We start from the raw sequence: 26,217 nt of genomic DNA on the forward strand, positions 1-26,217 counted from the left end.
CAGGACTTGAATGGATTCAAACCCACAACCTTTACAGAGTCAGATCAGATGCTCCACTTCGTTGAGATTCTGAGGGTGGGTTCTTAGAGCCCCCAACAGCTGAGGTCAAATCAGGGGTGGGGGGGTGGGAGGTGATGTTCACCTGGACAGGTATTAGACTCACACCAGCAAAAGGTCATTAAGCTCCGCAGGACAGAGTCCCGGTTTGAACTAGGAGCAAATCCAACAAGGATCTGCTGAAGGTTCCAATGTTCCAGGAACCTCCATGGTCTCATCAGTTCTGCATCCGGAGTGTCTTTTTCAACACTCAGCAGTTTTCTTTGGGCTGAGCTTTCAGGAAACACTGGAGGGAGGATGCAAAGGGGGAGGAGCCAAGAGGAGTTTCTGAAAAGAGACGCACAGGAAAAGATGCCTGACAGAAGTCATGGAGGTCCACCACAAAGCGCCGGTACTGATCTTTTTCCTAATTGGGATGACCACGACTGCTGGTTCTGTGCAGGTAAGCTCGTTTTCACCTGGGGGGGTGAATCCTAGGAGAACATGATGCTTCTTTTCCAGACACCCCTTCAGCTGCTGGTTTGAGGAAAAAAAACCTGACCCAAGTGATCTCAAATACATCGTGGAACTTGAAAACCAGAGTTCCACTTTCCTGTCTTAGACTCGGTAGAGAAAGTAGAGAAAACTCTAACGCTGAGTCCAGACCCAGTTTCAGTTCCCTGGTTTGTTTAAGTCATCTCTTAATCATGTCTGGACCTGGTCTGATCCATGTTTTAGGTTTGTTAAAAGAATTCTATAGGGATGCGATTCTGACCCATCACTGTGTTTCTGACAGAACCTCTGTCCTAAATTGACTTTGTTGCGGACCCAGACGGCGTGTAATTCCTGTCAAATGAGCTTCCTCATCACGTGTCCGTCAGGGTACAAAAAGACACCGAGATCTCCGATCTCCAGCTGCAGGTAATAAAGTGATTCTGACCCTAAACTGATCAGAGAAGTTCTGAAAAACAGAACCATTCATCAGAATCACGGCAGAAACCTGCAGAAATCTGTTCATGTTTTCACAGAAAGATCTCTTTATTAAGACAGAAAGACTTCCTGAAAGTTGAATAAAACCCATTTTGTCTGACATTCCTGCAGGTATGTCATCAAAACAAACAATGTGATGCTCGCCGTCCCTGGCTGTTCGTTTGAGTGCTACAGAGAGGTGGAGGTCCCAAGCTGCTGTCCTGGTTACTGGGGTCCCGATTGTATGGGTCAGTATACCACCCTTTGACCTTTGACCCAGGTTACAGGCTGTGCTAAAGCTGCTGTCAGTCTGATGGATTTCTCCAGAAACTTGATTTAAGCAAAAGCCTAAATGTGTTTGAAGCTTAAGGTTGAGCGAAGCTGCTGGTAATCTGAAGCCTTCAGTCTCCGCGTGACTCAGATGCAGTCCTGCAGGATGCAGATGGTCCTGTTCAAACTCACACTTCCTAACCTTCCTTCCCTTCTGCAGACTGTCAGCAGGACAGAAATGTGCTGATATGAAGCTCAGGGAAGACAAACAGGATTCTGATGAGAAGCAGAGCAGAGCGGCTCTTATCCTGCAAACGTCCCTTCTTTCTGCTCGTCAGACTTCACTGATCTCCATCATAATCCCACCTCAGATCAATAAGGGTTTCATCTATCGGGTTTTAGGCTGGCAGATGCCACTGATATGAATTAGTCAGCTCAAAGGTTTAGGTTCTCCCAGAGCGGCGAGTCAGTTTAAGTCAGAATAAAACGAAAAACCAAAGCATTTGACACTGATGAGCTTATGAGCAGAGAAAAAGATGGTCAGAGTGGAGGAGATAAAAGTGGGGTGTGGTCTTCTCACCAGAAACGTCACCAGCACCACAGAGACCGTCCAGCGTCCTGCTCTTTGTCTTTCAGAATGTCCCAGAAGCTCCAACCGCCCCTGCAGCAGCAGGGGAACCTGCTCTGATGGACTTGGGGGCAACGGCACCTGCAGCTGCCAGGTGCTGACATCACTCACTTGTTAACACATTTTTTTAGATGTTATTTTCAGGTGTGCTTACAAAAGTCATCAGCCGACAGTCCATCAGACTCAAGGGAAGAACTCTGGATGAACGGTCACTCAGCTGATTCTTCTCTCCGGGTTTCAGGAAGGCTTTGCCGGGACTGCATGTGAGGATTGTGCAACTGGTCATTACGGTCCCACCTGTCAATCAGGTAACTCCACTTCACCTTTGGCTCCACATGAATCCTCATTGTGACCCTGTGTCTCACACACCATCCATGTGTCAGTCTGCTCATGTGTCCATGGCCTGTGCAGCTCTGGGCTGAAGGGTGACGGTCGATGCACCTGCTTCTCTGGATACAAAGGTCCAAACTGTGACCAAGGTGTGAACCTACAGTTTGTCAGAGTTGTCATGACTTTCCTGGTTGTGTTTTCATGCTTGATTCTTGGATCTAATCTGATGAACCACAGCACTTTAATTTTTTTATTTTCCTTCATAAATAGGTCTTTTCCATTTAAAGTTGAACTTTATGGAAAAACTCAATTTTAGTCATTTTTAACAGTGTGTCATTTAATTCAGTTTTGTGGGTACATACTGTGGACACCTGCCCTGTGTTCCAGAATTACCTGAGTGCTCAGCTCTTAACTGCCAGCAAAACTCTCGCTGCGTGGAGGATTCTCTGACAGGAAGGCTGGAGTGTCGCTGTTCACCTGGGTACGAGAAGGCGGGACTGCAGTGTGTCTGTGAGTTTAATTCAGTTCAGATTTCTATTAAACCTAAGTTCCTATTTGAGGTTTGTCTAAAAGCTAAATACAAAGGAAAACACATTAAAGCAATTTAGATTGTTGTTGCATTTGTTGTAATTCAAATTCAGTCCAGATCCCTGAGCAGCCAGAGCAGACTGAGCAGACTGAGCAGAACGAGCAGAACGAGCAGAACGAGCAGACTGAGCAGCCAGAGCAGCCAGAGCAGACTGAGTAGCCAGAGCAGACTGAGCAGACTGAGCAGACTGAGCAGACTGAGTAGCCAGAGCAGACTGAGCAGCCAGAGCAGACTGAGCAGACTGAGCAGACTGAGCAGACTGAGCTGTCCAAGCAGACCGAGCAGCCAGAGCAGACTGAGCAGAACGAGCAGAACGAACAGACTGAGCAGACTGAGCAGCCAGAGCAGCCAGAGCAGACTGAGCAGACTGAGCTGTCCAAGCAGACCGAGCAGCCATAACAGACTGTGTAGCCAGAGCAGACTGAGTAGCCAGAGCAGACTGAGCAGCCAGAACAGACTGAGCAGACTGAGCAGCCAGACCAGACTGAGCAGACTGAGCAGACTGAGCAGCCAGAGCAGACCGAGCAGCCAGAGCAGACTGAGCAGCCAGAGCAGACCGAGCAGACTGAGCAGACTGAGCAGCCAGAACAGACTGAGCAGACTGAGCAGCCAGACCAGACTGAGCAGACTGAGCAGACTGAGCAGCCAGAGCAGAACGAGCAGACTGAGCAGACTGAGCAGACTGAGCAGACTGAGCAGCCAGAGCAGACTGAGCAGACTGAGCTGTCCAAGCAGACCGAGCAGCCAGAGCAGACTGTGTAGCCAGAGCAGACTGAGTAGCCAGAGCAGACTGAGCAGCCAGAACAGACTGAGCAGACTGAGCAGCCAGACCAGACTGAGCAGCCAGAGCAGACCGAGCAGCCAGAGCAGACTGAGCAGCCAGAGCAGACTGAGCAGCCAGAGCAGACTGAGCAGCCAGAGCAGACTGAGCAGACTGAGCAGCCAGAGCAGACCGAGCAGCCAGAGCAGACTGAGCAGCCAGAGCAGACCGAGCAGCCAGAGCAGACTGAGCAGCCAGAGCAGACCGAGCAGACTGAGCAGACTGAGCTGTCCAAGCAGACCGAGCAGCCAGAGCAGACTGTGTAGCCAGAGCAGACTGAGTAGCCAGAGCAGACTGAGCAGCCAGAACAGACTGAGCAGACTGAGCAGCCAGACCAGACTGAGCAGACTGAGCAGACTGAGCAGCCAGAGCCGACTGAGCAGCCAGAGCAGAACAAGCAGACTGAGCAGACTGAGCAGCCAGAGCAGACTGAGCAGCCAGAGCAGAACAAGCAGCCAGAGCAGACTGAGCTGTCCAAGCAGACCGAGCAGCCAGAGCAGACTGAGCAGACTGAGCAGCCAGACCAGACTGAGCAGCCAGAGCAGACCGAGCAGCCAGAGCAGACTGAGCAGCCAGAGCAGACTGAGCAGACTGAGCAGCCAGAGCAGACCGAGCAGCCAGAGCAGACTGAGCAGCCAGAGCAGACCGAGCAGCCAGAGCAGACTGAGCAGACTGAGCAGACTGAGCAGCCAGAGCAGACCGAGCAGCCAGAGCAGACTGAGCAGCCAGAGCAGACTGAGCAGCCAGAGCAGACTGAGCAGACTGAGCAGCCAGAGCAGACCGAGCAGCCAGACCAGACTGAGCAGCCAGAGCAGACCGAGCAGCCAGAGCAGACTGAGCAGCCAGAGCAGACCGAGCAGACTGAGCAGACTGAGCTGTCCAAGCAGACCGAGCAGCCAGAGCAGACTGTGTAGCCAGAGCAGACTGAGTAGCCAGAGCAGACTGAGCAGCCAGAACAGACTGAGCAGACTGAGCAGACTGAGCAGACTGAGCAGACTGAGCTGTCCAAGCAGACCGAGCAGCCAGAGCAGACTGAGCAGCCAGAGCAGAACGAGCAGACTGAGCAGACTGAGCAGCCAGAGCAGACTGAGCAGACTGAGCTGTCCAAGCAGACCGAGCAGCCAGAGCAGACTGAGCAGACTGAGCAGCCAGACCAGACTGAGCAGCCAGAGCAGACCGAGCAGCCAGAGCAGACTGAGCAGACTGAGCAGCCAGAGCAGACCGAGCAGCCAGAGCAGACTGAGCAGCCAGAGCAGACCGAGCAGCCAGAGCAGACTGAGCAGCCAGAGCAGACTCAGCAACAAGAGCAGTTGTTTTGTTTTTCCATCATAATCCATTCCACCTCCTCCCTGGTGTAAACCTATTTTTTCCATTAAAGATAACCGGCGCTGGTGAGTGGGTTGCCATAGAAATTTTGTTGTGCTCTGACTTATTTCAATGACAATAAAGGTTCAGTTCTGATTCCAGAACCCAACTGAACCCAAGGCCATCCGTATTTATCGTAGTGGAACAGAAACCAAATTGGTCGTTGCAACAGTGAACTGATAGAAAGGAGATAATAGACATTTGTTCTAAAATAGATTATTGTCTAGATAATTTCTACATTTTCTTGGTTGGGAACAAGCCCAAAGAGATGAAAAACATAGTTTTTTTCACATAGTGAAGGTCAAGAGAAGGTCTGCAATTGGAACTGACTGACTACAGTAATTCTCTTACTTTGAAAAGACCAGACAGGAACCAGGGAGAGGAAGTGGGACCTTGCCAGAACAAACCTATAATTTCTCAATTTCTTTTCCTCGTGTCTCTAAATTTGTGGGAACAGTTTAAAGTCTGTACTTCCATATTTCTAAACTCAACAGGAAATCACTTTGGACAGTTTCATCGTTCAACCACCTCCACTTTGGGTTTGTTGACTGTCGTCTCCTCTGCTCTGCAGCGGTAAACCCATGTCTTCAGCCCGTCTGCCACACCGACGCCTCCTGCATTCACACTGGTCCAAACCAGCACCTGTGTGCCTGCAACCAGGGCTTCAGCGGTGATGGGCGAGTCTGCATGCCGGTTGATCCCTGTCAGACCCAAAATGGAGGCTGTGCCCCTGAATCTACCAGCTGTGTCTTCACCGGGCCAGGACAGGTAGGGTTCACCTGGACCAGGATACAGACTGCTCTGAAGATTGGTCAGAGAAGGGGTTGCAGGTCCTGATGACATCACAGGGAGTAAGGGGGCCGGTTACATTGCAGAGACCAGTGTGTTTGGGGTGCGGCGGAGGGGGGGGGGGGAGGCAAAGGTCTGAGTGAGTCATCTTGTTTTCTTTCTTTAGTCTCGCTGTGACTGTCTTCCTGGGTTTGAAAACCTGTCAGGCGGGGGCTGTGCCCTCAAGGACGCCTGTAAACCGGCTTCTTGCCATCAGAACGCCAACTGTAGCACTGTGGGGCCCGGAGAAGTCCAGTCAGTATCCCACCCCCTCCACACCCCCACAAGTGGACCAGCTGCCTGAAGTGTTGCTGCTCTGTCCCTCAGGTGCACCTGCCTACAGGGTTACATCGGTAATGGTAGAGTCTGCTACGGGAACATCATGCAGCGTCTGATGGAACTGAACACAGAACCAGAGGGGCGGTGGATGGGTCAGCTGAGCAACGCCATCTCCATGTTTGGTACCAGTCTGATTCTGTTACTTCTGCAACTCGGTCAGTTTGGCGGGAAATGAACCAGATTCTTGTTGTTTTGATTTGATTTTTGATTTAAAATGGTTATTATTTCAAGCAATCAAGAGAGAATGATACACAAAAACAATACAATCATCAGTTATACATACATACGTACAGTTTCAGAACCAAATAAAAACCCATCCAGCTGTTCTTACAGGCAAACTCCCCCATGCCTGGTGCTCCTGTTTAATACTCTGCAGTAACTTGCAAGGCAGCGTTGGGCGGGTCTGTTTCAGCAGAATGTGGGACCTGCATGAATCAGAGATGGTAGAGCAACCATCATGGAGCTGACCCTCACCTTCAGGGCGGTAGACTCTGTTGGTTCCAGAGCAACATGGAGGAAGATCAGAAGCGAAACTCTTTAGCTCTCTGGCGCCGCAGTGGTGGAGTGACCCGCCTACCTCAGCACAGCAGCCTCACCGACCGTCTTTAACCAAAGACTGACACTGGCTTTTCTTGTCTGGCACTTTCTAAAAAACCTCTTTTGGTCTGAAGATATTTCTTTCTTTTTCTGAAAGACCTGAAGTTTTTCTTTCTTTTATTTCTATTTTGTTAAAATAAAGATTCTGCTAAATAACAAAAGTTGAATCTAAATCCAGGGTCAAATTTCTTAATATTAACAAAAAACGTCACTGTTACATCAATAAATAAGAACGAGTTTTGCAAAAACTGTAACTCTCTCATGATCAGACATATAATATTTAACAGGCTCATTTTCTGCTCAGTCTTACTCTATTCCACATTTGTGATTGTCATTCTGACAAAAACCTCATCTGGTAGGTCTTTTCTCCACAAATGACCTCAGCCTGCCAAGATTCAACTTTTCTTAAATGTTCTGGACCTTGTTTTCATTTTCATCATTTGTCCCAATGATGTTTTTCTATCCACTAACTCATGTTTGTCTGACAGTAGAGCTTGTGCATGAAATTTAGGGTGTATTCAGACTGGACACATTTGGTTCTCCTAAACTGAAACCATAATCCAGAACAAATTTTCCGTCTGAATACAACCAAGCGAACCCTGGTCCGGAACCAGGAACCGATCTCTGACCCATCTTTGCTGGTGGTCTCCGTTCGTTTCTAATGGGACTGAGCTGCTGTTCGCTCTGAGATTCCTCAGTGGTAGAACTATCCATCCTCGGAGTGTAGTGACGAAACCAAAGCGGCTCCATAGACAATGGTCACGAGATCAAAATAGGGTCAGAATGTAGCTACAGATGATCGGCCAACGAATATAAAGCAACGATTGTTGTGTGATCAGATTTGTTGTAAGGTTTATTTTAATGCCGCTGAAAAGCCGTCTTTAATGCTCTTCTGTGGCGTCACGCGCCCAGCGCTGTGATGTCCGCCTAAAAACTAGCTTGTGGTTCCATAACAGAATTCTCTAAAAACAAACCAACACCGTGAGACACAGACACTCATGAATGCAGACTCATTACAACCGTCTTCAACGTGATCCACATCGTTTCTCACTGTTGTCCAGACAGTCTGTCCGTCATGAACATTCATCCGCGTCCTTCTTAGCCGTCTTCCTGTCAGTAACCGTCCTGCAGCCGGACTCCACCGGACCAAAGCAGCAGTAAACGTGTCGAGCCTGACGTTGATACAGACGTTCAAACCTTGAGTCAAATCTAAAGTTTGTAGGACTTCCATTATTCTGTCTCTACTTTGCCTCCCCCTCGTATTTCCTGACCAATGAGTGAAGAAATCTTTAGTCACCTGGTTTTGTTTACAAGCTTCGGTCCAGAACAGGAAGTCTGCTTGACGGCAGTCTGGGTACAGACCAAACACACGGTTCAGGACTCCATCCGGACCAAATTGAGCGCACTGGAACAACGGATTTTCCAGTCTGAATACACTCTTAAATTTTCACAGTAAAAACTAACTAATCATGAAATCTATTGTCTCTGCTTGAGGAAAAGGATGTTTGATGTCTGGAACCTGTTCTGTTAATGCTCTTGTATTTTATTTTCACATTGCCATAAATTTATGTACATTATAACCGTTATGGAATAATCGTAAAATGTTGAAAACAGACATTTCCTCATCATCTAAACCTTTTTGTGGAAAAACGATTTTTCATGGTTCCTGATCATACGCTGTTGCAGAAGAACATAACTATGTTCATCAGTGACTCTGTCAGACTCAGCAGGAAAACTACGTCTGGAATGACACTCATGTGGATTTTCTTGTGTGGTTCTCAGGTTCTCTCTCATGGCCTCTACAGAACTTTGGTCCTTTCACTATTTTTGTCCCAATCAATAAAGGCTTCCGAGGACTTTCGGTGAGAATCTGGATTTTGTCTGCAGCAGTGACACAGGGACATTTGTCTTCAAAACTAAGACCAGATTTTTGCTCCAAAATGTCAACAGATTTTTTTTTTAAGTATAATGCTGAAGGTTTATTATGTTTGGTTGTTTCCAGGTGAAGTCTTTGACAGCAGAACCATCCAAAGCTAAATACCTCTGCAGGATCCATCTGGCTGCTGGACTGATGCCATCTGACACTTTGACCAAAACCGCCATCTTCTACACGCTAACGGGGAAATCAGCAGAGATAGACTCTCCTGACATGGTGAGAAGAGACTCTTCAGGACCAGGAGGAGCAGCGTAATCCAACATTATTCTATAAAATGTTCTCAGCTTCAGAAACCCAAATGACCTCAGAACCAACTATAGAATCTTTTTGGTGACTAATAACATATTTAACTGCATAATTTACTATAAAAAATTCCTTCTTGATGTAATATTGAATTGGAAAGTGTTAGAAAGTCAAAGAACATATCATATCTTTTGTCTGAGAAACATGATTTGAATTCCTTTATGTTCATTCAATAAATAGAATCATGAAATGTTTGTTCTCTAGAGAATAACAGAGCAGTCCTTGTGCTGTGATAAATGAACCCAGATGTTCTTTACTCTGAACTCTTTATTCTGTCCATAGTTCATTAGAATGAAACATTTGAATGTTAAACATCCTTGTTTGATGCATTTCAGAATAAGAGTCCTCTTTAGTGGAAAGTGAATCCTTTTCTACCAAACTGGAATGTTTGAGTCTAAATTTCCAAGAACAGCAGTGAAATAAAAATCCACCTTTAGCTTCAAACTCTTTGGATTAAGCTTAAAGACTAATACCAAAATACACATAAGTCCTATAAAATTATTTTTGGTATTTATTGAAATGATCAATGTTAACGAGTAATCCTCTAACGAGTTAATATATGCAGCCTCTGTAATCAGGTGACTTTTAATACAAAGTCCAGATGTTGGATTCATAGAAACCGATAATCCTGTGCTGTGAGATGAGATGTGTTGGTTTAATTTATAAGGAAAGCTCAACATGCTTTCTCTTTTTAGCTCTTGAGATGATTGTTGACGTTCAAAAGTCTCCAGATCAGATCTGCAAACTGGAATGTTTTATTAGTATTGATCTACATGTTCTTTCAGCTTTTGCTGTTTAATGTCCTCTCAGGATGGCCAGCCCAGAATCCGTATCCATGGGAGCAGGAAGAAAGGCAACATCATCCAGTCTGACCTTGTTGCCTCTAATGGGATCATCCACATTATCAATAAGCTGATGGACAGCATCTCTCCCACAGTGGAGAGCAACCCAGATGTAAGACTCCCCTCTGCATTTGTTTAGATGCCGCCACATCAGGAAACCCACATGGGAGATGTCTGGTGAAAAACCCCAAAACCAAAGTGATGAAGCCGTTAAAATGAACAGAAATGGAAAAAAAGGCAGTGATTCATTTTGATAGCAGAGAGTTCTTCCATTCTGGATGCAGACATTTACAACTTTGAGACTGTTCTGCTGAAGAATAGGTCACCTTAAAGGAGCAGAAACTATTTCATCTAAAGGCGTCACAGAGTCCTGCCTTCAACCTCATCAGTTTATTAGAAATGAGAACTGATCTGCTCAGCAAAGTGGAAAATGTTCACTTCAATGAGAACGAGTGAACAGCAGACATTCACATACTGTCAGAAAAGCTGGACTGATGCTCTTTGGATTCAATATAAATAAAATCCATCCTGATGTGGAACAACCATATTCTGGCCTCCTTACCAATGTTCCAAAGATGGGAAAAATCCTAAATACTTGTATCCTGCTTTTCTACCTTCCTTGAATTTCACACATTCCCACACTGATGGCGGCTCCGCTGCCAAACACTGGTGCCAACCTTCCACCAGATGTGGGGTTCAGTGTCTTGCCCATGGACACTTTGACATGTGGGCGGGCAAGGTGGGATTCAAACCTGCAATCTTTTGATCAGACTGCCCTACCACTGCAACTCGGCCGCCCCAAAAGTGGACATGATGTAAAATTCACCCACCTACCAATGAAGGTGACACACCTAAAGCAAAAATTGAAGGTCAAATCGATAACAGAATGACACCACGTTGGAATTTTCACGTTAACTTTGGATCCGGGATTGAAAGGTCGGGCTTTGATCAAACTTTCCAATAGATCATCTGACAGTGTCCTCCATCGTCCCGACTGCTCTGAGGAAGCCTTATCCTGCGTCTTCAGGTCTAAACCCTTTAGACAATGTTTTATTTAGGATGACTACGATTCTGCAAAGAAGCCTTTTTAAGATTTTCTGAATGATTCATTTGTTACGTAACGACTATTTTCAGCAGAATGAAGTTCTCTGAAGTTCAGAGAAAGTGGATGTGAACAGCTCTTAGGACTAAGTGCTGCATAGATGGATAGTTGAAGAAGTCCCGGTGTAACAGTTTAGGGTGTTTATGCAGCATTAGGTGATGAAATGAGGACAAAACCGATTCTACTGAGTCGTCTGCAGACATCTCTAACAATATTCCGGAGATAAACAACCACGAGCTACTGATATGAGTCCATGCCCAAGGATCATCCAATACGCATTTATGCCCCGCCCATCCATCAATCAATCCCGTCCTTTTCCTCTGTTCATCCGAAATGGGCCGAGGGGGCAGCAGTCTGAGCTTCATCCCCCCTAGTGCCCCTGAGGAGCTCTTCATCTGTCTCTGTGACTTTTGGTGATGGACAGCTGGACCCCAGAGTCCCCAGGTTCTGCCTCTTCAGCAGAAGGCGTGTCAGCAGGATTGTGAACTTCCTCAGTGTTTTCCTCTACCGCCCAACATTTTCCCTGGTCAAAGTCAACAGTCTCTGTACGTGCAGAAAACTGCTTTCCCCTCCTGAGGTGCCAGACGGTTTGCCAGAATCTCTTTGAGGCTGATTGATGCTTCTTCTCCATGGTCTCCCCGAACTCCTCCCAGGACTGAGTTTTTACCTTCAACAGAGTCCAGACTGCAGCTCACTGAGACCACAGGTACCTGCTAGCTGGAATTTGATAAGCCAGCCAAGTGCAATAGGATTTATTTTTGTGTCTTGTGGGACTCTCAGAAATGGGTGTTGAAAACCTCCCTGATGGGGGCGCTCAGCCACACATTTCCCACCAACCCTCATTGGGGTGTCCTGGTACCATGTGTTATGGACAAACTGTGATGAGCAAAGCATCCCATCCAACTGATTAGCGCACTGCTCAGGCTCAAATAGAGGGCGGCCCTTTCATCCAATCACACTCCTCCAGCTGCCACTGTTCTTAGGCTCCACCCACCTTCAGTCTCTCAAGAAGACGCCAGATACCATGATTCAACTTTAGGATGTCACCTAAATGAATGAGAACCTGCATTGACGTTATCCTCCTTAAGAAGATCATTGTGAAAAAATACATAAAACATTTTAGAGGATCAGAAGTTCCTGTTGTTCTTTCTCCTTTTTATAGTTTAAAGAAAATTCTTAAACTGCTGCTGTTTCTCTGCAGGAAAACCTGATGAAGATCATCTCTGACAATGGAAAGTTTGAGACATTCAGGACCTTGTTGCAGGTGCAGTAGTCAGATTACCTGTCTTCTGTTGATCGATGAGAGAGAATGATGAAAGCACTCTGTCATGCTCCACTCCTAGTTCTCCAGCACATTGGCAGTGAAGTAAGTGTCTCAGAGAGACCCCTTGGACCCAGTCGACAGCTATCTGCTGTACTTTGCTGAGTTCTTTGATTTGGTTCTGTAAGGATTTTGGGAGAGTTTTTCAGTTCTTCTGTGGTGCCCCTGTCTCCCAAGTGGGAGACAGGGGCAAGGTGTGGGGTAGAGGGCTGCATTGGGATTGGGTCCCGCCGGGTCCCGCGGGACCCAACCCAAATCTCGCGGGATTGGGCGGTTTGAATTGTGCTGCGGGTGGGAGCGGGCGGCAAAAAAAAACCCCTGCGGGATCAGTGTTGCCATGAATATCTCATGAATATATATTAGCGGACTACGTTAGGCTGTGCGGCTGTTGGATTCTTATGTACTGAAGCTCCGTGAACGCACCAGGTAAAGACGCCTAATGGCCCCTGTCATCTAACCTGTTGTTGGGGGTGTGCAACGCCCCGCCTCTTAGTGTGTTCTTTAAAGCCTGATACCGAGGTCGTGGGCGGAGCTACCAGCTAAAGTAATGGTCTGATCGCTACATGGAGCGTTGTGTTCATCAATGCATGCTAGACAAGAATGTGGAGAAATCGGGTTTATTATTTTGAAGAGTTCTACTTGGTAATCATGTTTCCATGTTTGAGTTCATAAAATCATCCCAGAGAAAGTCTCTGCTTCAACTCCCGCAGGGAAAGCTGCGTCTCAATCTGACGCCCGTGTTTGCATCTCTCTGACAGAGTTTGAAGCCAAAGCCCCTCCCCTGCCTCTCTACCTGCTTTTCCTCTCTACCTGTTCACCTGTTCACATCCTCTGTAGCTGAGAGTTAGTTTCCCCCGCGCTCCTCAGTCTGTTTTACACAGAGAGCGCAAAATATGGTCATCATAGGTTAACACGATAGTCGGGGCGCTCTAGCGCAGCACACGGATGAAAGAGCTGTCAATCTATCTGGCAACACTGCGCGGATAAGGATGGAGCCGGTTGCCTGGCAGGGACATGATGTCAATTGATCAAGCAGAAAAGAACCTCAAACGAGGTTCATCGTGAGTCACGCATGGTTCTCAGATCTGCGTGCTGATGCCCCACTGAGGCGCAAAACAGCAAAAAGTGGAAAAGGCTGAAGCTAAAAAAAAAGCATTTTTCAATGAGGAAAAAATTAATTCATAGATTTTCAGCTCTGTTTAACCATTACAATGTTTTTTTCTCTCCATAAATTCAAATGACTTTGACCTGCATCTTTACCGGCTGGTTCAGTGCTCTTCAGGCCGTCTGTCTGCGCGCGGACACACGCACACTTTTAACCGAACTGGATTAGTGAAAATATATTTAATAATTTAGTTGCAAATTACACAAAAGAGGAATGCATGAAAAGATGAGGCTGGCGGAGGGACATGAATCTCTTTAATAATATCAATACAAATACGTGTTTTTTTCCTGCGGGACGATACAAAATCAATTCATCTCTATTACTATGCGGGACTAAATTCTCAGAGTTTTGCGGGTGCGGGCGGGAGTGGACAGACATATTGCGGGTGCGGGCGGGAGTGTAACGCATACGTTGCGGGAGCGGGATGAAGAAAATAGTCCCGCGCAGGGCTCTAGTGTGGGGTCAGGTTTAGCTCTCTGGGGTTCTTCAGGTTTGTCAAAGTCAGAAATACATGAGCATGTGGAGCTCATGGTCTGTCTTCTTTGTTGTCCTGCAGAAAACTGACCTGGCCTCACTCATGGACCTTCCAGGACACATCACCGTCTTTGCTCCCACCACGACAGCCCTGGACGCCATGACAGAGGGATACCTGCAGTACCTGACTAGTGTGGAGGTGAGAACAATACAGGTTTCTCTGCTGGAAGCCACAACTCAATCTTCCTCTAGGAATGGAGTGTGACAGGTCAGTTTCTGAACTTCTAGGGTCACAGCAAGCTAGTGGAGTTCATCAGGAATCACGTGGTGTCGTCCCTGGTAAGTGGGCCTCTGGGCCGTCATGTCGAAACTTTTCCACTGTTTCTTTTCTGATGCTGGTTGTTGTTATGTTGAAGCTGGAGGTCTACCACATTGTGTCCAGCCCAACAGTAGTGACGGTGGCCAACCACGTCCTAATGTTTAACGTGACAGAAAATGTAAGTGTCACTCTCCAAACTTTGAAGATCACCAGCCCCAAGTTCAAAGTGCCAGGCAGAGAGCAGGCTGACAGTGAACAACAAAACAATCTGTACTCTCTGATGCTTCACCAGACGATAGAATGTGACTAAAACTAGTTTTCCAAGGATTCAAGGCAGGAAAGTGGACATGAATCTTGATTTTGTTTGGTTCAGGGTCAGATTCTGGTTAACGGAGCAGCAGTGACCGAGGCAGCAGTGGAGGCTAAAAATGGACGTCTGTATGTGATGGATGGAGTTTTGATCCCAGCCTCCATCGAGCCAGTGCTGCCCCACAGGTGTGACATTCCAGAATCAAAGATCACCAAAGTGAGTGCTGTCAGTTACCAGTAACCATTACAACATTATCATCCGTAAAGTTTTAGCAGACCTCAAACACAGCAGATCCTCTCAGGCTGAATGACATCTGACATCTTGGGTTTCAGGGTAAATGTGCCAGATGCTCAAAGATCACGCCTTCTGTGTGCCCGTCTGGAGTATTTGTGGTAAGACTTGTGGAATGATTCTCTTGCATCTTTGAGTGAACCAGAAACTAGTCTGATGGATCCCTTCTTTGTCCATCAGCGCAGCTTAGCGTGTTTCTACAACCAGCCCATCGCCTCCTCCATCTTCACAATGCCTGAAAGAGGATGCTTGCAGCTGTGCAACACCACTGTGATGGTATAGCAGATTACCTGCATCGGTTTAAACCCCATTAAAGTCTCAAACAAACCCTCATGTAACGCAGTGCACCTGTGTGCTTAGACCCCGGCTTGCTGTAAAGGTTTCTACGGCCCAGAATGCAAGCCTTGTCCAGGTGGATTTCAATCCCCCTGTTCTGGGCATGGCCAGGTATAAAGCAACAGTTTCTGAGGGGAGGGGCTTGAAGGTAGCCCCAGTTATTGGCTTTGATGTGTTTTTCTTGTCAGTGCGTGGAGGGCATCGCAGGAAACGGGTCGTGTCTGTGTGAAACAAATTTCCGAGGCTCTCGCTGTCAGTATTGCTCTGCTCCCAACAAGTATGGTCTAGACTGTGACAGAAGTGAGTGGGAGGCCTGCCTCTTTATGTCCCAGGAAGTAATGAGAGAAACTCACCTATGTCTTACCTGTCCTCAGCCTGTCCTTGTATTCACGGGCAATGCGACAACCGTCCAAGCTCAGATGGACGATGTAAACTGGACTCCTGTGCTCCAGGTTACACTGGGCACTTCTGTGAGCGCAAGGCATCTGCCTGTGGCATCTACGAACACTTCTGCCATGCATACGCTGACTGCGACCTTAGTCAGGGCACGCCCAAGTGAGTTCACCCACTGAAGCGTCGTAGTCGTCCCACACCACAGATTCCTTCAGAATTCCTAATTCCAGACAGAATCAGAGCTCTGAGGTCTCTATCTCCTTGCAGATGTCTTTGCAAACCTGGTTTTCACGGTGACGGGATCACATGTGTGGAGATGGACCCGTGTGCCCCCCCCCTAAGAGGAGGCTGCAGCAGTAATGTAAGTCTTGGATCAATGACCCTCAGTGCTCCTGTTCTCAAAGGTTCGAGTTTTCTGCCCCCTGCAGGCCAAGTGTATAAAGACGGGCCCAGCTTCACACATTTGCAAGTGCCTGACCGGATGGATGGAGGATGGAGACGAGTGTCAGCCCGTTAACAACTGTAACGCTCCTGACAGAGGAGGCTGCCACCCCAACGCAACCTGCATCTTTGTGGGACCTGGACAGGTAAATGTGTGACTCTGCCCAGTTATACTGAGAATAAACTCCAGGAACTGCTGAACACACTGGCTTCCTCTTGGACTGCAGCAGCAGAAAATGAACCTCTGGTTCTTCTGTATACATTGTTCTGTAGTTTGGATCTGCATCTCCCAGATGTCCCAGATGTCTCCCAAACACTGAGGTCTTTGGGAATGGCAGAACCTGCCAATTAAAGCAGTCAGGGCTGTCAGGAGTTTTTTATTGTCTCTTTGCTCAGAGTGATTGCTCATGCAAGTCTGGCTTCAAAGGAGACGGTGAAACCTGCGAGCCTGTCAATCAGTGTGTGACTGCGGAGGGTGGCTGTCACTACCTGGTGGGTTCTGCACATTTGAAATATTAGGTGTGCACGAAAACCAGGACTTTGTACAACCTTTGTGTGAACATGTCAGGCCAGCTGCCGGCTACTGTCCTCGCAGTGGAGGTGTGTCTGCCATGACGAATATGTTGGAAACGGACAGGTGTGCTATGGCACTGTGGAACAGGTGAGAGTCCAATGTTCACCTTATGTTGTTTTCTTTTGGCTTCATTCTGACTGTCATGTTCTGAACATTACAGCAGCTGCTGGTTCTGCCCAGCGCCTCGGACTTCTCAACCTGGATAATTGTGAGTGCTGGAGGTGTCACCTGTGGTTGCTGTCTTTCTGTGCCACTTCTGATTCCCCTTTCTTTGTCCTGCCAGAAGTCCGGTCTTCCGTCCTTACTGTCGGATCAGAACTTCACCCTCTTTGTCCCGACAACCTCCGCCATCGCTGGCATGCCTGTGGAAGACAGGAGGTTTTGGAGCCTGAGGGAAAACCTACCAAGTCTCATCAGGTTTTAGTACATGAACCGAAAGCTCTGCATGTGGTGGTCTGGATCAGGTGTGACTTGCTCTTTTTTGAACAGGAACCACATGGTCTCTGGTACCTGCCTGCTGTCCTGTCTGGAAGATGTCTCCTCGGTGACCTCGCTGCTAAAAACAACACTTTCGGTTTCACAGAAAGATCAGGTAAATATTAGGATAAGACTGACACAAGAAACACGGATTACAGATGACATTATCAATCCCATAGTTTCTCTACATCTTTGTGGTCCCCCTAGTGTGGAAAATGATGGTCCACAGTCCCAGCCTCCTTTTCATTGGCTCCATGTTCACAGTAACCGGGGTCACATGACCATGTTGAGTTTAGAAGGTTTTAGGCGTGTTGGTCATGCAAACTGGAGAAAACTGGATTAGTGGAAAAACGGAGGAACTCAGAGAAAGTCTGTTTTGAGTTTGGCTGAAAAATCTCTCTGATAACTTTCGTGTTTCAGGTCACATTTGTGGGCGGAGCCACCATCATTACATCAGACATTGCTGCCACAAATGGGGTCATGCACCTCATTAATAAGGTCAAGAGCTGAGAAGATGCTGCTGCAGCGCCATCTGCTGGTGAACTGAATTTTCTTCTTGTGTTTGCAGGTTCTGGTTCCTGACAGGAAGAGAAGTGAAGGTTTGCTGGCCATGCTGGGGCTGAGGCCAGAGCTGTCACTCATCAAATCCTATCTCATGGTGGGAAAAGGCAAAGGTGCAAGCTGAAGAACATGTGGAGGACTTCCTGTTAACTTGGCATTTCTACAGGAATACAACCTGACGCAGGAGATCGAGCAGACCGGCGAGTTTACCGTCTTTGCTCCAACAGATGCTGCTATCCAGGCACACCTGAAAACCACGGGCTCAACGGCGCTGGTACAGACACATGAGAACCGCAGTGCCAACAGATCTGCGGTCATCTTGAGATTTTGAAGTTTAGGTCAAATCTCAGTCTAACTTGGAGACACTGGTGTTCATTTTTTTGGTGTCCTGCTGTAGAACAGAACCAGCAGTTCAGGTTAGGGTTAAGGTTGCATTCATCATTGTGGGTCTCTCCAGCTGCTGGACCAGCAGTCTGCCTCCTTCAGTCATCAGTGGTGCATTGTTCTGCATGTGGTTCCTGCAGTTTTTCTTGAAGGCCACTTCTTACCTGGACCTCTGTCAACAGAGGAAGGTGCTCCAAAGCTCCATGGTGCCGGAAGTGATCGCTAGTGTCTTTGTCTCTCAAAGATGTCAAGGTTAAATGATCATTCGGGTTCGATATCTTCACCTGCTATGAGCTTCAGATGCTGAAGATGAGGATGGAGGCTCATCTATAAAACTACAGGACCTGCAGATTCCTGTTGTGATTCTGGACGGTAGCCTTGTTCATTTGCCAGTCTGAGAGAACCGGGTCTCAGGTTTTTTGTGTCTTTGTTACCAGGACGTAAATACGACCCGTTACCACATGGTGGCATCGCAGCGCCTGCTGAGAACTGACCTTCAGCATGGAGGATACAAACAGACGCTGCTGGGATTTTCCTTCCAGCTCGGCATCTTCCCTAGAGATGGAAAAGTGTGGCTCTGAGAGTGAAACTCTGCCAGCGGATCACGTGACAGCAGGAAGGACGACCCATTCTGTGTGTTTGTCCCGCAGATTTTTGTGAACGACGCTCAGATAAACTCTTTCAACATTCTGAGTGGGAACGGCGTGATTCACACCCTTTCAGCTGTTCTGCCCATCAGTAGGAATCGCTGCGACAAACTCACCTACCAAAGAGTGCCGGTAAAGTCAGAGAACAGTGAACGCACCACACACTGTAAATGGCTGCTCCACCCACCATTGCTCTGCTTCTCCAAGGGCCTGTGTGTCCCCTGCCTGTTCCACCAGAACAAGATATGCCCGAACAACACCGTTCCAGAGGTCAGACTCTACTTCCTCAGATGCATGAAAGTGGAATCTTGAACACAGAGGCAGACGGCTTGGTCTAAACCAGGGCTGTCAGAGTCCAGGCCTCGAGGGGCGGCCTCCCCGCTGGTTTTCCAAAAACCAAACCTCATCTGCTGCTGAATACCTGGATCAGGTGTTTAGCCAATGAGGAGCTTCAATGGCAGGTTGGACACCGGCCCTCGAGGCCTGGATTCTGACACTTCTGGTCTAAACCATCTCCCAGTGCCGTCAATAGTCAGAAGAACAAGTCATCTTTGAGTTTGGTTTCAGTTTGAACTTTCCAACTTTTCCCAAGAAGCCTGAATGTTGAGGAGAGCAAATGTTAAATTCTTAGATGTTTAGTCCAGGGGAGAGGGACCCCCACCAAGGTTCTGGTTGCTTCTTCTGCAAGCCAGAGTTTTGTGATTTTATTTATTTATTTATTTATTTTAATTGAGGGTTATCATTTAATGAGAGCAAGACCAAAAGATTCAAGGCAGCGTTCAACTCACAGGGATGGGAAACTCCAGGCCTCGAAGGCCGTAATCCTGCATGTTTTCCTACAAACCCTTATTTAGCATCTTCTAATTGGCTGGACACACCTGAACCAGGTAATCGGTCATGAGTAGAGCTTGGATAACTGGAAATCATGCAGATACTGCCCATCCCTGCTTTAGAACCACAGGTACAAACCTGTGAAGTGGACATAAAACACAGGTGTGCATGTGAACCACCAATGTGCACCGCTCAGTGATGGAGCAGCCAGGAGCTGGATTGATCTTACTCAGGTCATTTTAAGACCTGAACAGTGTCTGTGTCTGTGTCTGACTCTTAGCATAAGGAACACCTTTGGTAGGTTAATAGAAACCGACTGCGACTCACTCAAGGGAGGATCTAAATGCAGAACTTCTCCTCTGACAGAAAATGGTTCTTTAAGCTTGCTTACGTTCCTGCATTCCCCCTTCACTTTTCTTTGGTGCAGAAATCCAAAGACTGGAGGAAGTGCGCACTTATAACATTCGACCAGAGCAGGCAGTTACGCCTGCGTACCGGCTGCAGAGCCACCTGTCTGCAAAAGAGCGTGGTATGTGGGCGCTGCTGCACCATCCACTTTGGAAAACAGGTTTTTGGGTAGAACCCATCTGCAGCCTCAGACTTTCTGCTGTGTTTCCAGGAGCAAAGGTGCTGTGCTGGTTTCTTTGGTGAGCACTGTGAGCCCTGTCCCGGTTCAGCCGGGAAACCCTGCTTCGGGAATGGGCTGTGCTTGGACGGGACCAACGGCACCGGAGTGTGTCGGTGCAACAGAGGCTTTAACGGGACAGCCTGTGAGACGTGTGAGGGGGGCAGATACGGGATTCACTGTGATCAAGGTGGGTGCAGCTTCTTCATGTCCACGTGCATCAAAGTGATCCGGTTTAACTGCCCTGTGTGCTCCGCAGAGTGTGAATGCAAGAACGGGCGCTGCTCCGAGGGACTGGGAGGAGATGGGACATGCCAGTGTGACGTTGGCTGGAGGGGGGTGCACTGTGATGAGAGTAGGGGGTCAAATCATGTTAACGTCTTCATCATGGGCTCCTCGTGTTTCTTCATTTACAGACTCTGATTCCTGTTCTTAGTCCAAGCTGTTAGAAAAAAGTCTGCAGAATTCTTAAAGTTCTTAAATTAAATCTGCAAAAAACCTCTTCCTCTGAGCGACAGAGGTTCTGTAGAATGTTGTGCGGCTGCAGCTGCAGTTCATCCTACTGAGGGAGGGAAAGAGTGTAGACCTGAACGAGGAAGTTTAGCTCAGATCAGGTCTCTTAAAAAGTTCAGACAGATGGACTGGATCAAATTCAGCCCAGAGTTTTCAAAGATGTCTGGCTGAAGGCAGGAAGTAGGATGAGGTGGGTTTTTGGTGGGGACGGAATCCAAGAGATCCTCAGGATAAAACAGGAAAAAAATCTTCTCTTGTCTCAAAAATTCTGACGATAACCTGAGTTTGTCTCGGTACAGAAATTGAATCTGGAGCAGAGGAATTTTGTGGCTTGGAAAAATGTCACAGCAGTGCAAAGTGGGTTCACACTCACAGATATAAAACTGCTTTCTCTTCTTCCTCCTCTTCATCTTCTGCATTGATTCTTTTACAGCTGTGTGACCCGAGCGTCTGGTCCTGAGTGTCTCTGTGCTGCTGGATTTGAAGGGAATGGGACATTTTGCAAATGTGAGAACGTCAGCAGGAATGACCTATACGAGTGAACACAGATAAAGATGATGATGTTTTCAGCCGTGGACCCCTGTCTAGTGGACTACGGCGGCTGCAGTCCATTTGCAGTCTGTAAAAGGACACGTCACGGGCGGAGAGACTGCATCTGCAGCAGAGGCTATGCAGGAGACGGACTCGTGTGTGTTGGTGGGTTGCACGTTTGTTCTATTGACAATGGCAGCAAAGTATTGGGGCAGAATTTTGGGCGTGGTACTTCCCATTCCCCTAGTCTCAATAGCAGCATCCCTTTCCGAGGCCCTGCCCAACACAATGAAACACATGATTTTGTCCAAGACCACCACACAGTTAAAGTTTAGATTTTAGATTGCCGAGAATCTGCAGGTCTGTGAGAAAAAGTATCTCTGCAGAAGAAAAGGAGAAATACCCGCTGTGAGGTGTTTGAGAAATGTGGGATGTTTTGTTTTTCAGAAATAAATCCGTGTCTGGAGGGGAACGGAGGGTGTCATTCTGATGCTCAGTGCATCCACGTGGGACCAAACCAGGTCAGACTCTGCTGTGTTAACCCAAAGGTTCTTATTTGGGCTGATTTTGAAGTTCTCTGACAGGCCTCCTGCGTTTGTCCTGGCGGTTTCTCTGGAGACGGTCGCTCCTGCAGCCGCATCAACTTGTGTGAAAAGGTGAGTCCTGCAGATGTGCTGAGCTCCGGTCTGATGAAGCGTAAATCAGTTTCACCTGCTGCTGATGCCTCCAGAGAAACGGCGGATGTCACGTTGATGCCACCTGCAACATGACAGCTCGGGGCTTCGTGACCTGCAAGTGCAAGAAGCTCTTTGTTGGAGACGGGCTGCGGTGCAAAGGCACGGTGAATCGGGTGAGCAGCTGAAATGGAAATGAACGGATGGAAGGATTGTAATACTAAGATCTGAATTTTGACAGGAGTTGAGGCTGAGGGGTCTTACCAGCTTCTACTTTGCCGTCAATGTGAGTGGAGGACAATCTTTCTTTCGTCTTTTGCTGGAGGAAGATCTATCCTGAAGTGACCTCTGCTTTCAGAGCATGGAGATTTCCCTGCGTGGGCGGGGCCCCTTTACTGTCTTTGCTCCCAAAACGCAAACCTTTGAATCCGACTCTTCCATCAAGGTGAGACAGGTAGTGGACCGTCAAGGTCTCTGGCAGTGCTCAGGAATGTGTAGGCTTTAGAACAGGACTACACGGGTTCTTGAGATCTACCCCTCCTCCCTGTTTTCCTGTTCTCTGCAAAAATTTTACTGTTGACTCAGGTGTTGGTCCAGGTAATCAGCAGCAAGGAGTGCAGGGAGATCTTGGAACCAGGCAGAGAGGTCGATCTTCAGGACAAAAGTTCTCATGTTTTCTCTGCAGATGAAGCTGTTGGCCAAACATAAGGAGGCTTTCAGGAACTTGCTGCGCAGTCACATCGTCATGTGTTGTACTCTTCTTCCCACCGACTTGAGTCTCATCTCCAATGTGACTTCTCTGTCTGGACTCGTCCTGAGCGTTGACTCCACCAAGGTGACTTATCCACCGCCCCCGGACCGTTTGGGTGTTTAAAGGCAGGTTTCCTGCTGCTAGGAGAAGGTAACTTAGGTAAAATGATGCTGGTTGGACCTGTAAGGTTAGCTTTAAGGCTGTAAAGCATTCTCCAGTTTTCTCTGATGGATTTTTTTCCACTGCAGATGGTGCTTACATCAGAGATTGGGGGCGGGTCAAACAAACATGGGGGCTGGCATAACAGCAACACTTCTGTGAAGGTTGAACTCATTGTTGGACATGTTGTTTCTTAGCGATAAAGAATTGCCACCAGCAGATGGGACGGTCGGGAGTCTTATCACAGCTTTGATGTCTCCTGGTTGACACTTTACAGACGTTTTCAGTTTGTGTTTGTCTTTGGAAAAAAAGCTAACAAGGTTTCTGGAGGACTGAAAAAAAAGAGAAAACTGCTGGAGCCATGCATGAAGGCTTTTTGAAGCTGAGGGTTTGTGTGAACAGATTCCTGCTCTTACTACCAGCTCAGTGGCTGCCCTAAGACTGGTAGGTTGTAGGTTCAAATGTCTGGTCAGGTCATACCAAAGACTTTAAAAAAGGGACACTGGGGGAGGGGGGGGGGGGTTGTTGAACCACCGAATAGTTCCCAATCGTGGCTGTGACTGCAGAGAAATGCCAAGAATACATTTTGTTCACCCTTATGTTTGACGTGGATCTCTAACTTTACAGGGATCGATCTTCATCAATGAGGCCAATGTGACGGACAGCGACGACGTGAGCGTTAATGGGATCATACACGAAATCGACAGGATTCTGTTTCCCCCAAACATGGATAAAGACAGCTTTCTTCTCGGCCCGGTAAGTATCGGATCTGAATGCAGTTTTCACAGCAGCAGAGTGGAACAACCTTGTCCTCTGGGGTGACCTGATCAGCAGGATGGAGGATTTCTGTGGTAGCCGTCCATCACTCTGTTGGCCGGGTTCTAGCATTTTCTCCAGGCTATTTTCAAATATCTTTTTTTTTCAAAGATTTGTTAAACAACAGATCAGAAGTAACTTTTGTTTTTCCACAGATTATTCATTCTAGATTAGTCTGTTTCATGTTATTTTCGTGACCATTTTGAGTTTGTCTTTTAACAACAACTGTGGAAAACTGTCCACAGCTGTGTACACTGCCACCACCTTCAGCTAACTTTAATTGAGACGATGTCTGGATTAGAGTTCAGCTGTAACTAGTTCAAACACTTTTAGGCTGAACAGTAAAATCCAGCATTCAATTAGTTAAAAAAAGATCCAGTGTGGGTCCTTAGGGAAGACCCTTTGCGTTGTGGTCTACCTGGGTCTTGCTGTGTCTTAAAATACACGTGCGTGTCAGAAATAGCGACTCGTCGCATTTCGGGCAGACACTCTGCAGAATTACAGGTTACTCCCATAGGGCGTGTCAGTCAATTAACTCACCTGCTCAGCGTACTATTTAAGTCAGGTGTACAATTGTTCATTCCTTTTACCTTCAGCGCTCATTCTTTGCCCCTCCCTCCTCCCCGGCTTCCACCTTTGGGCTCCGTTACGGGGGTTTTGTTACCCGAAAGTGTAAGGAAAAAAGAATTATCTCAAGGAATTGAACAGAGCCTTATGCCAAAACAAAGTTGTGAATCAAGTTGTGAATGCCAACCGAAAGATGTTGTGAAATAAATATTCTTCTGCAAGAGTTGTCTGACTGAAAGGGCATATAAACTCTCTGCCACTCCACCTGTTTGAATCAGTGAAAGCTGTTTCTCCGTGCCGACGCATAACATGATAATAGGTGAACAACAACTTTTAGGCTGGTCTCGAAAAAATAAAGTTGTAGTTTTCCTCAGAGAAAGAGGAAAATATCTGGCTGATTGGCTTTTGTTTGGTTTCATCTGCAAACCAAAAACACATTAATGTCTTTGTTTTTCAGTTGGTAATTTGTTTCCTGAATAACAACAGGCTGAAAGAAAAGAGCTTTCATTAGAAAGAGCCCAAACCTCCTGTGAATGTTCTTAAACCATCCAAATGAATTGATGATATTTGACTACAGGACCCAGCAGAACTGAACCTGACAGACGTGACACGGGGATATAAAACCTTCTTCAAACTACTTCAGGTAAATTTGTATCAACATCCCTCATCAATGTGTTTTATGTATTATGGTACAGTATGTTCATCAATAACTTTAACTAATTTATAATTGAACATATTATCTGAGATTGTTGATGCTCATGGAGAGAGAAACAGGTCTATGCTTTGTAAAAAGATGTTTGTCTTCATCTTTACATGTCGGGATTATTTTAGGAATTTTCCTTTGGTAATGATGAATCACAGAGATGCCATTTTGACCAGAGTCATATCTATATCCTCACAATCAGCTGAATTAATGTGTTAACTATTTATATCAGCTGACTTTCATTGCCATCAGGGGGTTGGCATCTTTTTTTTCCATTGTTGTTTTTTTAAGTACAGTAGATTATTAAAGTAAACCGTTTGACTGTGCTGTGTTATTTCAGTTTTTTTTTTGTGTAACTGCATCTCTGTTCAGTCTCTCTTTACCTTTGTTCAAAGACCTGCTCTGATGAAAATGGTCTTTTTGGTGTTTCTAAAATGTTCTTGTAGAATTTTTCCGATGATGGAGGATAGGATGAAATTTTCCTTTCTGAGTATTTCTTTATTCAAATTTGAAGAAGCCTGTAGCAGTAATTTAAAAGCTACAATGGGCGGCCCACAGTCTCCATGCTCCGCCTCATTGTGATGCGTCTTCTTGCAGACAAATGGATCCATGAACGTCTTTGTTTTCCTCGTTTCCTCTTTTTTTTAACATGCAGGACAGTAGTTAACATCTGTTGCTTTATGCTTGCTGGGGGTTGTCAGGTCTGTATTCTCCACAGATAACAATATTTTGTGATATTTTTTCCGTCATAGAACATTTCTAAGCTTGAACTGCAGACCTGTGTGTACAGCGGTCTGTTGTTGTCAAAAGATCTCAGAGATCACTGAGAAGACGAGGTCGGAAGACTGAAGGAAGAGGGCTGCGATGAAGATCATATGGTTACCTGGAGACGGTCCAGCCTGTAAATATTTCTGTGTGGTTTTTCAGGACACCGGTGTGCTGGAGCTGGTCAATGACGGCGTCAATCATCCAGTCACTGTTTTCATGCCCTCTGATGCAACCATGGCATCTCTGCCACAGGAACAAAAGGACTTCCTGTTCCACCAGCAGAACCGGAAACAGCTGCTGGAGTATCTGAAGTTCCACATTCTGCCAAATCAGAAGGTGAATTTACCTTTTCAACCGATCTAAAGGGGAAAAGTTTAAAGATAGTTTTGACGATTGTAAAAACAGAGACGGATGAGAGCATCAATGAAAACAGAGGAGGCAATGTCTGATTCATCACAACCTTGTTTATGGCACTCAGCTTTACGCAGAAGACCTCATTTACCTGGACTCAGGGCGGACCCTGCAGGGCTCGGCCCTTTCCTTCTCCTGTGGGGGGGCACAAAGTATTGTAAGTGAAGCAAAAGCAGAAGAAAGTCTGTGAGAGAACGCTCTAAGTCTGTCTTCAATTCAAC

General features: G+C 46.9%; 1 protein-coding gene across 3 annotated transcripts in view; it reads left to right on the forward strand.

The window, feature by feature from the left end:
- Positions 1–361: 361 nt before the first annotated feature.
- Positions 362–26,217, forward strand: part of stab2 (stabilin 2) — a 31,606-nt gene continuing 5,750 nt past the window's right edge. For all 3 annotated transcript variants that reach the window (XM_023952379.2, XM_023952381.2, XM_078941624.1), the window contains exons 1-52: positions 362–499; positions 833–957; positions 1,138–1,253; positions 1,912–1,997; positions 2,145–2,211; positions 2,287–2,382; positions 2,621–2,743; positions 5,579–5,775; positions 5,963–6,090; positions 6,163–6,296; positions 8,554–8,633; positions 8,774–8,923; positions 9,821–9,964; positions 12,156–12,218; positions 13,997–14,113; positions 14,203–14,253; positions 14,331–14,411; positions 14,607–14,759; positions 14,876–14,935; positions 15,015–15,110; positions 15,195–15,281; positions 15,359–15,470; positions 15,545–15,725; positions 15,831–15,924; positions 15,992–16,150; positions 16,401–16,496; positions 16,573–16,665; positions 16,739–16,786; positions 16,862–16,995; positions 17,068–17,170; positions 17,476–17,553; positions 17,624–17,713; positions 17,783–17,890; positions 18,438–18,569; positions 18,651–18,779; positions 18,855–18,917; positions 19,906–20,007; positions 20,098–20,293; positions 20,363–20,458; positions 20,916–20,973; positions 21,050–21,123; positions 21,187–21,312; positions 21,595–21,668; positions 21,732–21,803; positions 21,878–21,997; positions 22,063–22,107; positions 22,180–22,266; positions 22,507–22,656; positions 23,359–23,487; positions 24,692–24,757; positions 25,745–25,921; positions 26,064–26,153. In XM_023952379.2, coding sequence (XP_023808147.1) covers positions 425–499; positions 833–957; positions 1,138–1,253; positions 1,912–1,997; positions 2,145–2,211; positions 2,287–2,382; positions 2,621–2,743; positions 5,579–5,775; positions 5,963–6,090; positions 6,163–6,296; positions 8,554–8,633; positions 8,774–8,923; positions 9,821–9,964; positions 12,156–12,218; positions 13,997–14,113; positions 14,203–14,253; positions 14,331–14,411; positions 14,607–14,759; positions 14,876–14,935; positions 15,015–15,110; positions 15,195–15,281; positions 15,359–15,470; positions 15,545–15,725; positions 15,831–15,924; positions 15,992–16,150; positions 16,401–16,496; positions 16,573–16,665; positions 16,739–16,786; positions 16,862–16,995; positions 17,068–17,170; positions 17,476–17,553; positions 17,624–17,713; positions 17,783–17,890; positions 18,438–18,569; positions 18,651–18,779; positions 18,855–18,917; positions 19,906–20,007; positions 20,098–20,293; positions 20,363–20,458; positions 20,916–20,973; positions 21,050–21,123; positions 21,187–21,312; positions 21,595–21,668; positions 21,732–21,803; positions 21,878–21,997; positions 22,063–22,107; positions 22,180–22,266; positions 22,507–22,656; positions 23,359–23,487; positions 24,692–24,757; positions 25,745–25,921; positions 26,064–26,153 — 5,511 coding nt within the window. In that variant the 5' untranslated portion in view covers positions 362–424. The remainder of the gene's footprint in view (positions 500–832; positions 958–1,137; positions 1,254–1,911; positions 1,998–2,144; positions 2,212–2,286; positions 2,383–2,620; positions 2,744–5,578; positions 5,776–5,962; positions 6,091–6,162; positions 6,297–8,553; positions 8,634–8,773; positions 8,924–9,820; positions 9,965–12,155; positions 12,219–13,996; positions 14,114–14,202; positions 14,254–14,330; positions 14,412–14,606; positions 14,760–14,875; positions 14,936–15,014; positions 15,111–15,194; positions 15,282–15,358; positions 15,471–15,544; positions 15,726–15,830; positions 15,925–15,991; positions 16,151–16,400; positions 16,497–16,572; positions 16,666–16,738; positions 16,787–16,861; positions 16,996–17,067; positions 17,171–17,475; positions 17,554–17,623; positions 17,714–17,782; positions 17,891–18,437; positions 18,570–18,650; positions 18,780–18,854; positions 18,918–19,905; positions 20,008–20,097; positions 20,294–20,362; positions 20,459–20,915; positions 20,974–21,049; positions 21,124–21,186; positions 21,313–21,594; positions 21,669–21,731; positions 21,804–21,877; positions 21,998–22,062; positions 22,108–22,179; positions 22,267–22,506; positions 22,657–23,358; positions 23,488–24,691; positions 24,758–25,744; positions 25,922–26,063; positions 26,154–26,217) is intronic.

Source organism: Oryzias latipes, chromosome 23, assembly GCF_053564925.1.
Source record: "Oryzias latipes strain Hd-rR chromosome 23, Olatipes_Hd-rR_3.1".
Lineage (NCBI taxonomy): Eukaryota > Metazoa > Chordata > Actinopteri > Beloniformes > Adrianichthyidae > Oryzias > Oryzias latipes.